The 14,377-nt window shown below is 46.2% G+C and overlaps 1 protein-coding gene across 1 annotated transcript; it reads left to right on the plus strand.

Moving 5' to 3' along the window:
* Positions 1 to 658: 658 nt before the first annotated feature.
* On the plus strand, positions 659 to 13,637 carry LOC100762240 (H-2 class II histocompatibility antigen, E-D beta chain-like). Its single transcript, XM_035451426.1, has 5 exons — positions 659 to 779; positions 6,986 to 7,252; positions 7,862 to 8,143; positions 9,537 to 9,640; positions 13,599 to 13,637. The coding sequence occupies exons 1-5, from the start codon at positions 680 to 682 to the stop codon at positions 13,635 to 13,637; spliced, it is 792 nt and encodes a 263-aa protein (XP_035307317.1). The 5' UTR covers positions 659 to 679.
* Positions 13,638 to 14,377: the final 740 nt, after the last annotated feature.

Raw genomic sequence — 14,377 nt, forward strand, 5'->3', positions numbered from 1 at the left:
CGGATTCTCCAGCCACGTCGAGGAGAGCACAGCAGACTGGCATTGCAGTCTGAAGTTTGGTGGAGCTGCTTTGCTTTCCTGGTCTTCATCTTGAAGCTTTAATACATCATAAATAATATATCACCACAAATACAAGGTTCATATTTCACAAATAGTATGATTGTGTTTATATACTGTATTCATACTGTATGTATAGAGATCGTCTTTCTAAACCAACACTTTATAGGCATCTGTTAGCAAGACTTCTTCTGAGCTTTCTCAGGATAAAGCAGGAGGGGAATAAGGAATGGAGGGATTTCCCTCAGACAATGGGGAAGTCAGTATGGGACCCACAGTAGGAACTGGACTCCCATGGGTTGAATCGTCCTAATGCAGAATGACAGTGTCAAGGCTGACCTGAGTCACAAGAGGTGGCTCCTCAGCATGCGTTTGAAGTCCTGCAGATGCAAACTGATCGAGCCCTGAGCTGAAGCCCTCTGTTTAACATTGGAAACTGGAAACTTCAGAAAGACCTTCATACTGAACTTCTGCCCACCAACTGATGATGCTGACCCCTGTCTTGCTGCTGATTGGTTCCTCTGCACTGAAGGTGCCCAGCCAGGTACCAGTGGGCGGAGCTGCTCACAGTCCCTGCCAGCCAGGCTGGCCTGCTTCTCTAGCCACCTACCTCTCCTCCACCATGATGGGTCTGTGGCTCCCCAGAGGCTCCTGTGTGGCAGCTGTGGTCCTGATGCTAATGGCGCTGAGCCCTCCTGTGGCTTTGGTCAGGGACCCCCGACGTAAGTGCACACCTCAGGGGCTGAGCTGCTGGGGGAGGGGAAGACAGAAAACTAGCTTCATTTGGTCAACACCTTTTAAAACTCATTATTTCTTTGACTGTTTCTTTCAAGCATAAGAATTTCAAATTATTTCCATTTAAATGATCCTGGATGCTCTTCCTAGGCCTGTGGATGGAATCTCACGTGGGTCCTGTCCCCCTTCTTTTTATGAGACACCCTCCAGTCTAACATCGAATTTCCTAGGTGCTGGAAAAGATGAAAAACTCAGGGTTTTAAATAATGAACTGTCCAGAACCTCTCTAAAATATTAAGAAGATTTAAAAACTAAAAGGAAAAAAAATGAGCAATTAAGAGACAATGGGGGGCTCTGTCTGGAAGACTGTTTTGTGCCCTCACTGGGATCTGTGGCATTTCATACATCTGGCTAATATGTCAGGGGGGAACATGACATCTTCTCTTCTCTCTGAACTCCAGTGTTTATGAGCCCTGCACCCTGTGGTAGAAGTGCTGTGGCGGGAAGCAGTCAGTGTTCTCTCTACTGTTGGAGGGACCTTGGAGCACTCTCTCTCTCTCTCTCTCTCTCTCTCTCTCTCTCTCTCTCTCTCTCTCTCTCTCTCTTCAAATGGACCTGGGAGCTGACCCTGGAATTAATGCTTGTGTCAGCCTCCTAGACAAGGAGCATCTACGGTGTGCTATTTGGTGCCTTGAAGACTTAGCGGTTCCTCTGACAACCTAGCACAGGGTGGTGTCTGCTGTTTACTTGGAACCAGCCCGCAGTGTTTCTCCAGCGTCTGCTGCCTTCCTGCCTGAATGAAAAACACAATTTCAATTGGTTTTAGATATGAAATTATATTTTCGTATATCAGCATTGGTCAGAATCAACAATTTCACAGAATTCAATCTGTGTACCCCGAGCAGGGGTGCAGAGAGCGTGAAGGCTGCTAACATCTCCCGGGTCAGAAGCCAATCAGCAAATAAAGGCCACTGGTCTGCCAGGGTTTCCCAAACCCTGTAGGTTCCTTCTTCTCACTGTCTGCACAACTGTCCATGTCGAGTTGTTGGTGTTTACAATTCCTCTTTGTCCTTTCCCAGTGCCATGAAGCAAAACCTACGCTGTAAATCTGTACATATGTATTCTGCATGTATGTATTCCTGAAGTCATTACCCCTTTCATTACGATAAGTCCTCTTTAAATGGTCACTTGTTAATGTTCTATTTCTTGTCTCTGTTGCAATGGGTCAGTGTTCCCAACACAGTTACTTTAGAGGACACTTACACACCAGAGCCTCAGGACTCCAGATCCAGGTCTTTCTTTCTTGCAGAATAGGAGGCAGTGGTCCCTCGAGGTGTCAGGGAGCCTCCCCTATGGCTTATCTGGCCCAGCCAACCCAGGAGCTTCCCTGTTTAGTCCAGTCATCAACTTCTCACATGGATAGACTTGGCTTTGTCTTATGGGGACTCTGTGGTGGCCTTGTCCTGTGGTCCCCAGATGGTGCCTGGGTGAGTTCTCTTTGTGGCAGCCCAACCCTTACAACAAAACCTGGGTCATGCTCCATGTGACATCTGGATGGAAACCCCCATGGCCGACAGCTCTTGGTCTCAGTGCACCTGCAGATTTAGCTGCACATTGAGGCCTCCACAGTTAACAGCTGTGACCTCTGGACGGGCTGTTAGGACACACGTGCACCCCCGGTGCTGTGGATGGGGAGGGCAGGGGGCCCTGTGCTGGGAGAAAGTGAGGAAGCATCCAATGTGTCCCTTCCTCTTCAGTCTGTTTTCTAAGTAAAACTCAGGGCCAGAATCTCAGTCTGAACATCTGAATTCAGACAGCAGCCAAGGCCTGGCTGGCGCCCCATTTTCTTATTTGCTGTGTCCTGTACCCTCATGCTGGGCAAATGGCATCAGGAGGCTCTCAGCAGACAGAATGAAAGCAGGTTTGTGCTGCTTGTTGAACCCCAGGCTGACAGGGAACAGCTCCTGCATGCACACACCAGAGCTTCAACTGTCTGTCCTCCAGGAAGCTCCTCAGTAGTAAGATTGGCTCTGTCTGCTCTGGAATTTGCTCCTCTGTAGCAGCATTGGGGTTGGGGCGGAGCAAGGGGTGTGTTATGCAGGTCTCTCCATGATCTGGCTCACAACTGTCTGAAACTCCAGATCCAGGATACCAAATTCCCTATCCTGTCTACTGTGGACACTGCTTGCAGTGGTGCATGTGCAGACAAGCACACACACACACACACACACACACACACACACACACACACACACACACACAGACACACACACAAACAGACACACACACACACACACACACAGACGCACACAGAGACACACACAGACACACAGAGACACACACACACATACACACACAGACACAGACACACACACAAACAGACACACACAGACACACACACAGACACACACACAGACACACACACACACAGACACACACAGACACACACACACAGACACACACAGACACACACACACAGACACACACAGACACACACACAGACACACACAGACACACACACACACATACACACACACACAGACACACACACACAGACACACACAGACACACACACACAGACACACACACAGACACACACACAAACAGACACACACACACAGACACACACACACACAGAGATGCACATACACACACACAGACGCACACAGACACACACAGACACACAGATACACAGACACACAGACACACACACACAGATACACAGACAGACAGACAGACAGACAGACAGACACACACACACACACACACACACACACAGACACACACACACACACACACACACAGACACACACAGAGAATAAAAGCAAACACATGCAATTCAGAAGGAAACAAAAACCTATCTGACGGCTGCTGAGAAGGCTTAGTGGTAAAAGTGCTCATCAATCCTGACAACCTGAGTTTGGTCCCATGGTGAGAGCAGAGAACTGAAGTCCTGGAGTCCACACAGGGCCATGGCATACACATGTACACACACACACACACACACACACACACACACACACACACACACACACTATAAGATGCAATTAAAAAGCAACAAATTATTAAAATGTGTTATCAGTGTATTTGCCTGGGCTATATAGTGTTGATATGACACAAATATTTAAGATCTATTTTTATTACATTTTAATTGTGTGTGTGTATGTGTGTGTGTGTGTGTGTGTGTGTGTGTGTGTGTGTACACATGAGTGAAGCTGCCCATAGAGTTAGAAGAGGACATTAAATTTGCTGGAACTGGATTTACAGGGAGCTATGAGCTACCTGATTTAGTAAGTTCTGGGAACCAAACCTAGGTCTCTGTCATAGCAGCAAGTGCTCTGACCACTGAACTATCTCTCAGCTCCCAACACATCAGTATGTGCATGGTAGCTGGTGACTCCTGACATAGTGTGTGTACAGTGTGACTCCTGACATAGTGTGTGCACAGTGTGACTCCTGACATAGTATGTGTACAGTGTGACTCCTGACATAGTGTGTGTACAATGTGACTCCTGACATAGTGTGTGTACAGTGTGACTCCTGACATAGTGTGTGTACAGGGTGACTCCTGACATAGTGTGTGTACAGTGTGACTCCTGACATAGTGTGTACAGTGTGACTCCTGACATAGTGTGTGTACTGTGTGACTCCTGACATAGTGTGTGTACAGTGTGACTCCTGACATAGTGTGTGTACAGGGTGACTCCTGACATAGTGTGTGTACAGTGTGACTCCTGACATAGTATGTGTACAGTGTGACTCCTGACATAGTGTGTGTACAGTGTGACTCCTGACATAGTGTGTGTACAGTGTGACTCCTGACATAGTGTGTGTACAGTGTGACTCCTGACATACTGTGTGCACAGTGTGACTCCTGACATAGTGTGTGTACAGTGTGACTCCTGACATAGTATGTGTACAGTGTGACTCCTGACATAGTGTGTGTACAGTGTGACTCCTGACATAGTGTGTGTACAGTGTGACTCCTGACATAGTGTGTGTACAGTGTGACTCCTGACATAGTGTGTGTACAGTGTGACTCCTGACATAGTGTGTGTACAGTGTGACTCCTGACATAGTGTGTGTACAGTGTGACTCCTGACATAGTGTGTGTACAGTGTGACTCCTGACATATCACCATGCTAAGCATCCCATGTTCCCAAGCACCAGCCATGTATCCATTGGGATTCCTTTCTCTTCAGCCATACTGATGTGAACTGTAGATTGTTTTAACTCAATAATAACCCCATTGTGCTATAGAAAACCAAGTATGACTCTCTGACTTCCTTTGGTCCCCTTTCAACTTTGTCAACTCCCTCCCTCTGCCATCCCCAGACTCTAGTGACCCCCCCCACACATTGTTCTTCATCCAGGGTGACTTCTCAGCTCATGAGGAGTGGGAATATGTCACATTTGTCTTTCTGAGTCTGACTCATCTTGTTTAGCATCCCATCTCATCCAGGCAGTGTGTGTACACGGAGGAATCCTGCTCAGCCCTGAAGGGAATGAGGTCTCCTCACACACTTCCTTTATCCATCCATACATGGGTAGGCATTTCTGCTGACTGGACGCTTCCCATGAGGAGCAGCATTGTGGCAAACAGGGACTCAGATTTCTCTGGACACAAAGATTTCATCTTTGGGTTAAAACACACAAGCATTTAGTTTTTATGAGGACTTTCCCACTGTTCACCATGATATTTGTATTAATTTTAACTTCCTCTATCCTTGATAATATTTCCTGAGCCACCCTACCTGCTGTGACAATATTTCACTATGTTTCTGGGTTTGCACACTAAAATCCTATCCCTAACCCTTCTTTGTTTCTTTCACTTTTTAGAATGTAAAGTCAGCTTAACCTGGTGTGAGAATTGTTACTTTGTCTCACTTTTAGTTTCCATTTGTGTGATGTATCTTGCCCAAGCCTTCATTCCTAGTCTTTATATATGTTCATGAATGTGATGAGTTTCTTGTAAGAAGTGTATAGTTGAGACTTTTGTTATCATTTCTTCCAATTTATATCAGTTGATTGGTGAATTGAGTTTCTCTGTATTCAAGTGTATTTTTATTATCTTTTCCTTCCTTCTCCCCTCCTCTTTTTCTTTTCTTTTTTCTTTCTTCCTTCCTTTTTCTTTTTTGTGTGTGCCGCAGCACTTACACATCTGAAAACCTACTGCTTAGTGTCCTTCTGTGAGATATTGATAGCGTTTACCTTGTTACTCTGTTAACAGAAGCTCCTATATTTGAATTTTCCCACCCATGGATAATTTCTTCCCTACCTTCCATAATGTTAAGCTCCAAGAATGGAAAGGAGAGATTGAATTTTCCCTCTTAGTGTTCCCAGGGGCAGCAAGGCCTGACACAAGGCCAGTGCTCAGGGTGTTTTACAGACAATTCTGGGTGGGTGCAGTTTCAGGTGAGGCTGAAGACCTGTGGGCATGAGAAGGGCCAGCAGGTGGGGTGAGCAGGATCAGAAGGGGATTCCCTGCCCTGCATGGTTTCTGGGCTGGTTAGTTTAACTGTCAACTTGACTCAACTCAAATGAAATCATCTGGGAAGAGCATCTTAATGAGGAGTTATCTATGTCAGGATGCCCATGGCCGGGTCTCTGAGGGACCGTCCTGCTCAGGGATTCGTTGATTTCCTGACTCAGTTGGTCAGAGGCAGAGTTGGCTGTGGAGTCAGGTCCAAAGTGGACTTTTAAAATTTTCCCTTTTACCCTCCACTGTCTTTTTTGTTAGCTGAGGTAGGTAGAGTCACCACAGTGTGGGCAGCACATTCCCTAGGCAGGGGGCCCTGAAGAGCATTAGAGAAGAGGAAACTGTATGAGAGATGTAAGGAGCCGTGTGTTTATTCTTTCTCTGCTCCTGACTGTGGACATGAGGTTGGCAGTTCTCACCTTGACTTGCAGGCAGCCGTAGACTGTACTCTGAAATTGTCATCCAAACAATCCCTTTGTCCCCTACATTGTCTTTGTCAGGATATTTTTTATCACAGCAACAGTAACAAAACTCAACTTTCCCTCTGCCTCCATTGATCAAGATGGGCTCATGGTCTGGGTAGCTGGGAATTAGAGGCTGCAGTAGGTGAGTTCCTTGCAGGTGTCATAGTTCTCTTGCTGACCTCCCAGTTTGGGACATTGCTTGAGTCTCCTCCCAGAGAGCCTGTACTAGAGTGTGTTCTTGTCTCCACAGCACGTTATCTGGAGCAGCTGAAGGCTGAGTGTCATTACCTCAAGGGGAAAGAGAGTGTGAGGAGTGTGACCAGATTCATCTATAACCAGGAAGAGTTTGCACAATTTGACAGTGATATTGGGAAATTCCGGGCAGTGACAGAGTTGGGGCAGCCCATAGCTGAGGACTTGAACAGCCAGAAGGATGTCCTGGAAAATTATCGGGCCTCGGTGGACAGGTGTAGAAATAACTACAGACTTGTTGATTGGTTCCTATTGAACTTAAAAGGTAAACATTGGGGTGGAGGTGCATAGGGGAAAGTGTGTTGGGGGGGGCAGATAGACAGGCGAGAAAGACAGAGAGACAGAGAGAAGATAATGCTGCATTACGTCTGTGGAGATCACCAGACAGACTGCAGGAGTCATTCTCTCCTTTCACCCTGTGGGTCCTGGGAGTTTAACTGATGTCATCTGTCTTGGCAGCAATCTCTTTTACCCGATCAGCCATCTCACTGGCCCTAAACGTAATGACATTTTAGATTTTCTCTCCTCAAGGCCTCTGAGAATCACCTCTCTCTGCACCTGTTTCCCAGGGTAGAACCACCCTTGAGTTATTTTAGGGATGTGTGCACTGAGGTGCTGTGACCATGGTCTATCTGCACTGCCTTCAGTTGAGAAACTGGGAAAATTTATTTTGGTAAGAATTATTGTTTCAAGCTATAAAATAAAACTGTATATTTCCTCATATCCCATGAGGCCTGCCTTCAGGATTAACATTGCAGGAAGGTTTAGGAGGATTGTCTGGACTTCAGCCTGGCTGGCTGGAGACAGCCAGCCAGCCAACCTGGGAGGACAGCTCTGCCCTCATGACTTATTCTCACCCCCTTTTGTCCTCTAGCTGAACCCCAGGTGAGTGTGTACCCGACAAAGACACAGCCCTTGGAGCACCACAACCTCCTGGTCTGCTCTGCGAGCAGATTCTACCCCAGCCACATTGAAGTCAGATGGTTCCGGAATGGCCAGGAGGAGAAGGATGGGGTCATTTCCACAGGCCTGATCCAGAATGGAGACTGGACCTACCAGATCCTGGTGATGCTGGAGATGGTTCCTCAGAGTGGAGAGGTTTACACCTGCCAGGTGGAGCATCCCAGCCTGGCCAGCCCTGTCACAGTGGAGTGGAGTGAGTTAGAAGCCCTTGACCCTGTAAATCCCCACCCAGCAGGGGGGGGCATGGCTTATTCTACAGAGAAGGATGCATAGAATCTCCAAATTACTGGCTTTTACTCCTCACCTAGTTCAATGTCTACACCCACTGTACTGGCTGATTAAGAAGGAAGTAAAACAGAAAATCATTGGAAAATAAAATATTTAGATGGATGGGTGAAGGTTCTGGACACTCTCTGCCAGATGTGTCTATGAAGACAGACATCCCCAGTACAGCACACAGCATGAGCTAGGTTCTCTGGCCAGAATCAGGACAAAGTATACCTCTAAGTTTTAGGCTATAATCCCAGAAAGGAACTGAAATTAGATACACCTCTTCAAGACAGCAGCTGTTAACAGTAAAGTGGAGCTCAGGCTGGACTTGAACTCAAGATCCTCCTGCCTCACCTCCTTCAGGAAATCCTACAAGTGTGTGCCACCACAACTGATGGTGGTAGTGCAGGCCTTTAATCCCAGAACTCCGGAGGCAGAGGCAGGTGGATCTCTGTGAGTATGAGACCAGCCTGGTCTACAGATTGAGTTCCAGACAGCCAGGGCTGCACAGGGAAACCCTGTCCTGGAAAAACAAAACAACACTAAACAGGTAGTGGGTGACAAGTTTCACCAAGCAGTTCTCTCTGGTGCTGACAAACTCTTGAGTGAGATGTACGCCCCCACAACAGGCTGTGGACTCCAGAGCTCCAGATGGTATTGGACAAGTTATTTATGAACCCCAGGTGGTCGCCCACTGCATCCCACAAGTGCAGGAGAGGTGTCTCCACACCTGACAATGCTTGCTATGCAGATGAGTCCAGCAGGGGACCCAAGAGTCTGGATGGCTCTGCTGCTGCAGGAAAAAGTGCAGATGACTCTTCTGCCTTGAGACCAGACCCAGTCAGTAGCAGGATAAAGACAAAGGGTCACACTAGGTTTGGGTCACAACGAACTCAGTTCCTCTTAGTCTTGTTCCACTCTGAACCTGTGCCTGTGTCTGGTGCCCTCAGAAAATGCCTGCAGGCACCACAGTTGACTTCATGGTCTGCCTGCTCCTTCACTGTTGGCTGTAGGGACGACTCATTGGCCAAGATGTGTAGTAGGCAACACTACCGAGCTACCAGCTGCTGCCACAGCACTGGCAGAAATTGTGTCTTGAGTTTCATCGTGAGGAACAGTGTAGATTTATGAGGCAAACCAGGCATTAAAATTCCCATCCACGGCTGCAGCTGCAGTGTTTCCCTTACCTGCTTTGTGTGATTCTGAAATACCTTTCCAGGAGTGGCCAGGTCTAGCTCCCTGGTGCTCTGAATATCAGGACCTCAATGAAGGGCGTTGACTTTGAGATAAAACCCACACCTGGCTTCCCTCCCCAGCGGCTCAGTCCACATCCACACAGAACAGGGTATGGAGCGGGGTTATATTCGTGCTGGGTCTGCTGCTGCCTGTGGTTCAGTGCATCTGCTTCAGGACCAGAGAGGTAAGGAGCCCGGCAGGGGCCAATCGTCTCCATAGCATTTCCGGGGAGGGGCGTGGCTTCCTAAGGTTAGAGATGAGGTATCAGGAGAACCTCTGAGAAGATGGCCGTCACCTAGGTTACCTCAAACTCTATGGAACTTCTTTACTCAACACTCTGTGGGTGTTGAGTGCAGCCTGAGGAACAGTGACTTGTAGATCAGAGAAAGATGAGCCTGCCTTGAAGGACAAGGAAGGGGGCCCTGCCAGGGCCTGTCCAGATGCTTTGCACTGAGCCTTGTTCCCTGAACTTATGGAAGGCCTGTGCTCTGAAGCAGTGTTGACTTGGGGTGTGAGGAGTTCTCTCTGCTCACTGCCATATGTCAAGAGAGGCCTGAGGGGGTGAGAGAAGCCACTGTAGAGTTAGGTCTGGAAACACCTCTGTCCCCTGTGCTCTGCAGGACTCCTGAGCTGAGGTGAGGTGAGAAGGCTGAAGGAAGGAGCTTCTTCCCCTGTCTCCATGGCTCGAGTTTCTCCATTGACAGAGTATCCCAGGACCTGGCTCCTCCTGGCTCTGGAACCTGCAGACCTGTGCTCCCTGGTGGCTGACTCAGCCCTGCCTGGGACTGGCAGCACCAGACAGATGCTCCCTCCTCTCCCCGGTTTTGTCCCCTTGTATCCCCTGCCCTTTGTCTGGAGCATCTGAACCCATCCTGTGACAGGATCCCTTGTCACGTTTTTTCCTCAAATAAGCATGCAGTTTTAAAGACAAGATATAGCAAACAGAAAGGAGAGATTACATTGCACAACATGGGTTTCGTTTAGTTATAAGTATGTGAGGTAATCCATGTTCTGAATTCTCAATGAAACATTGTGTGTGGGTCCATATGTGTGTGTATCCTTATGTGTCCTGTATGTGTGCCTGTGTGTGTGTGTATGTGTGTAAATAAAAGACCATGCTCTCTACACTGTAGTTACATATGTAACCCTGACTGGCCTGTAGACTAGGCTGGCCTACAATTCACAGAAATCCACCTGCCCCTGTCTCTGATAGGTTAGAAATAAATGCATGTGCCCCCACACCCAGCTGGCCTGAACTTCTTATTTAAAAAATCAAAGGCAGTTCCTAAGCATTCAAAACTATGGTAGAGGCTGAAACGGGTGTGATAGTGTAAAGATCAGGAGCCGGACTGTCAAAGTAACCTGAAACACAGGACAAGGCTCATCAGTCATCATAATGACGAAACCCTGTGGATGAGCTTAGATGGAGCCTGAGGTTTGGTTCACACAATGGACATCTGCTCCTCTGTGGACCTGCACAGAGCACGAAGGTGAGTATTGGTTCCACTCAGATCTGAAGAGTTAGTTTCAAATGTAAATCCAAGAATCGAGCCATTGGCTAAAGGTTCCTAGCTCTAAGTCACCTTCAGGCACCTCCTTTGGTTCCACAAGCTTCAAACACACAGTTGTCCAACAATCCCGTGCAGGAGGTGAACACTCCCCCCAGTGCAGAGTGATGAATGAACGACAGACCACGGCAGAGCTGGCTCAGCAGTGCGGCCTGACTAATGTTTCAGCTGCAACTGGATCAAGCATTAAAAACACTAAATGAAAAAATCCTCTGAAAAGGATACATGTATACTAATTTTATAGTGCATTTATTCTTAGGAAGAGTTGTACATGGATACAATGTATTTTGATACTGTTCTCCTCCACTGTCTCCTTCCAGCTCCCCCTGGGACCTTCCCACACCTCTCCTTCCCAACTTCATTTCCTGTTACAAAAAAATTTTAACAATCCACTATGTGCAGTAAGCACTGTCCACATCCACACAGAAATGGGGTCAGTCAAGAGGTGACAAGAACTGCAAACCAACGGTCACCCTTCCCCCACAAAACAACTGTCCTTTTGTTTGGTTCTTGGTTTGTTTGTTGGTTTGAGACAATGCAGACCAGCCTGGCCTCTAACTCACAGAGACCCAGCTGCCTCTGCCTCCCAAGGGCTGGGGTGTTATGATAAATCTTTCCGCCAAATGCTGCCTGAGCCCCACCTCCATGTGTGAGCTTTATGCCAGCCGCCTGCCTGAGTTATGCCCAAATGAATACACAGAAACTTGTATTAAGTTCAAAGCTGCTTGGCCAATGACTACGGCTTCTCATCTGTTAGCTCAGTCTTAACTATCATAAACCTATATATTTTATAAGACTTATCTTATTGGACACCTGATTGGCGTCCCTCCTTGCTGGGATCACATCTTGCCACTGGAGCAGGAGCATAGGGGAAAAAGGGACCCTTCCTGTTTCTCCTTCTTTAAATATGAGTCTCCTTGCTATGTCACTTCCTGCCTGGATCACGACTTCTCTACTACATTTCCCAGAATCCTCTTTGACTCCTAGTCTGGTCTAACTTGCTGTCTCATTGGCCAAACCATATTTTATTTAACAATCAATAAGATAAACATACAGTACATTCCCCATCATCTCCTCTTTTCTGTCTAAATAAAAGAAGGATAACTTATCTTTTATAATAACTGAAGAAAACTATAGCCATAACTATCTGTCTTCAACTCTATCAAAGACCACAGAAGGATAATATATAAACACTAGAATTGACAGAGACATTTGGCTACCTGGGCAGTCACCCAAAGTTCCTCTGTAACGTTGGGCATCCATCTTCAGCCCATAGGCCACAGTGTGTCTGGCACACTTCTCCATTTCAACAGGAACAGTACTGTCTTGTTTTGTAAGTTCAGCAGTCATTTTCTTGTGGGTCCTGCATGTCCTGTTTATATAGCAACAAACAGTCCAGGCAAGAGCAGTTTCTTGCCCAAATGGCTAATCTTGCCATGTTGAAAGCAAACTCCATAACAAGTTTCTTCGATGCCCATCCTTCTTTCTGACGTAATTGGTGTGCTAGGAGCAGTTGTGTCTCACTGCCAAGAAAAACCCTAAACCATTTAAATGCCACATTTCTGTAGGTCTTTGAAAGGTTTGAAGAATATCTATCCATCTCAAATACATCTCTGTATATCTAGAAAACCTAACTAACCTAATTATAAGTTCTGACTATTATAGGTAAAAGATCTGTATAAACACAATACCTAAACAAGAATACCTAAACACATACATATCACAAAATTGACCTTAAAGTTGTATCAATAAATGAAAATCTATACCAATTGCAAAGTATTCATTCCTATATCCTATTTCCCTTTTCTTTCTTTAAAAAGAGATTGACTATGTTCATTATCATTTATAACTAACCCCATTTAAATGAAAACAAACATTTATAAACAATATTTGGGGATATGGACGTCATTCTTTCTAAACTGCTTCCTGCTGATTAGGGGTGATGTTCATATACCATGGGAATCATCATAAAACACAGAAACCTGACCAAGTCCTTGTTTTTGTAGTCTGTAAGGCTGTGTCATCTCAGCTTCAGGGGGTCTTGCTTGATCAAACCATATTAGTCTGGAAGAAATCCACAGCTTTTCATTTTCTGTGGAAATATAAGGAAAACCTTTATTTCTAAGTAGCTTGTCCTTAAACTTAAATTTTGAAGTTAGAGCATTTTTAAAATGTATAAGTTGGATTAATTTAGCAGCATTTATAATCAAATGTATTTTAGTAGCAGTAAGTCTTTCCTCGGCGTACAAAAAAATTAAAGACAACAATATGGCATATAGTATCCAGATTCTGTGTATTTTTTCCATCTTTATATGGCTTTTTTATTACTTTATTTTTACTTTCTTTTTTTTTTCCCGAGACAGGGTTTCTCTGTGGAAATCTGCCTGCCTCTACTTCCTTCAGAAACTCCTACTGGCGTGTGCCACCACAACCGGCTACTCTATTTCCTCCTGTTACTTTTTCTCTCACAAGCCTACATATATTTTTAAATATAGTGCAAACATATATTTTTAAATATAGTGCAAAGCTTTAGAGGTTTTTCTTTATCTGGATCTGTCTTTATCATCTCGGCAGTGTGGGACTCCAAACCCCATGAGCGCCAGGACGGTGTGAGCCTATGGAAGCTGTTCCGATGCCTCTCCGTGGCCCGACAGGGCAGGCTGTGGCGGCAGGATTCCCTCTTTCTCTGGGAACCTTGGAGCATGGGGTCATCCCACTCCTGACACCATTCTGTTATAAGTCTTTCCACCAAATGCCCCAGAGCCCCACCACCACGTGTGAGCTTTATGCCAGCCGACTGCCCGAGTTATGCCCAAATGAATACACAGAAACTTGTATTAAGTTCAAAGCTGCTTGGCCAATGACTATGGCTTCTCATCTGCTAACTCAGTCTTAACTATCATAAACCTATATATTTTATAAGACTTATCTTATTGGACACCTGATTGGCGTCCCTCCTTGCTGGGATCACATCTTGCCACTGGAGCAGGAGCATAGGGGAAAAAGGGACCCTTCCTGTTTCTCCTTCTTTAAATATGAGTCTCCTTGCTATGTCACTTCCTGCCTGGATCACCACTTCTCTACTACATTTCCCAGAATCCTCTTTGACTCCTAGTCTGGTCTAACGTGCTGTCTCATTGGCCAAACAGTATTTTATTTAACAATCAATAAGATAAACATACACAGTACATTCCCCATCACTGGGGTTGGAGACTCTTGGGCCACCTGGCCAGACTGAGTGTCCTTTTAATGAAGGACACTGGAATTGTAGGTTTCAGAAGGAGACCTTCATACTGAATCCCTAACCAGCAACTGGTGATGCTATTCTACTCTGCTGCTGATTGGCTGCTCAC

This window comes from Cricetulus griseus, assembly GCF_003668045.3.
Source record: "Cricetulus griseus strain 17A/GY chromosome 1 unlocalized genomic scaffold, alternate assembly CriGri-PICRH-1.0 chr1_0, whole genome shotgun sequence".
Taxonomy (NCBI): Eukaryota; Metazoa; Chordata; class Mammalia; order Rodentia; family Cricetidae; genus Cricetulus; species Cricetulus griseus.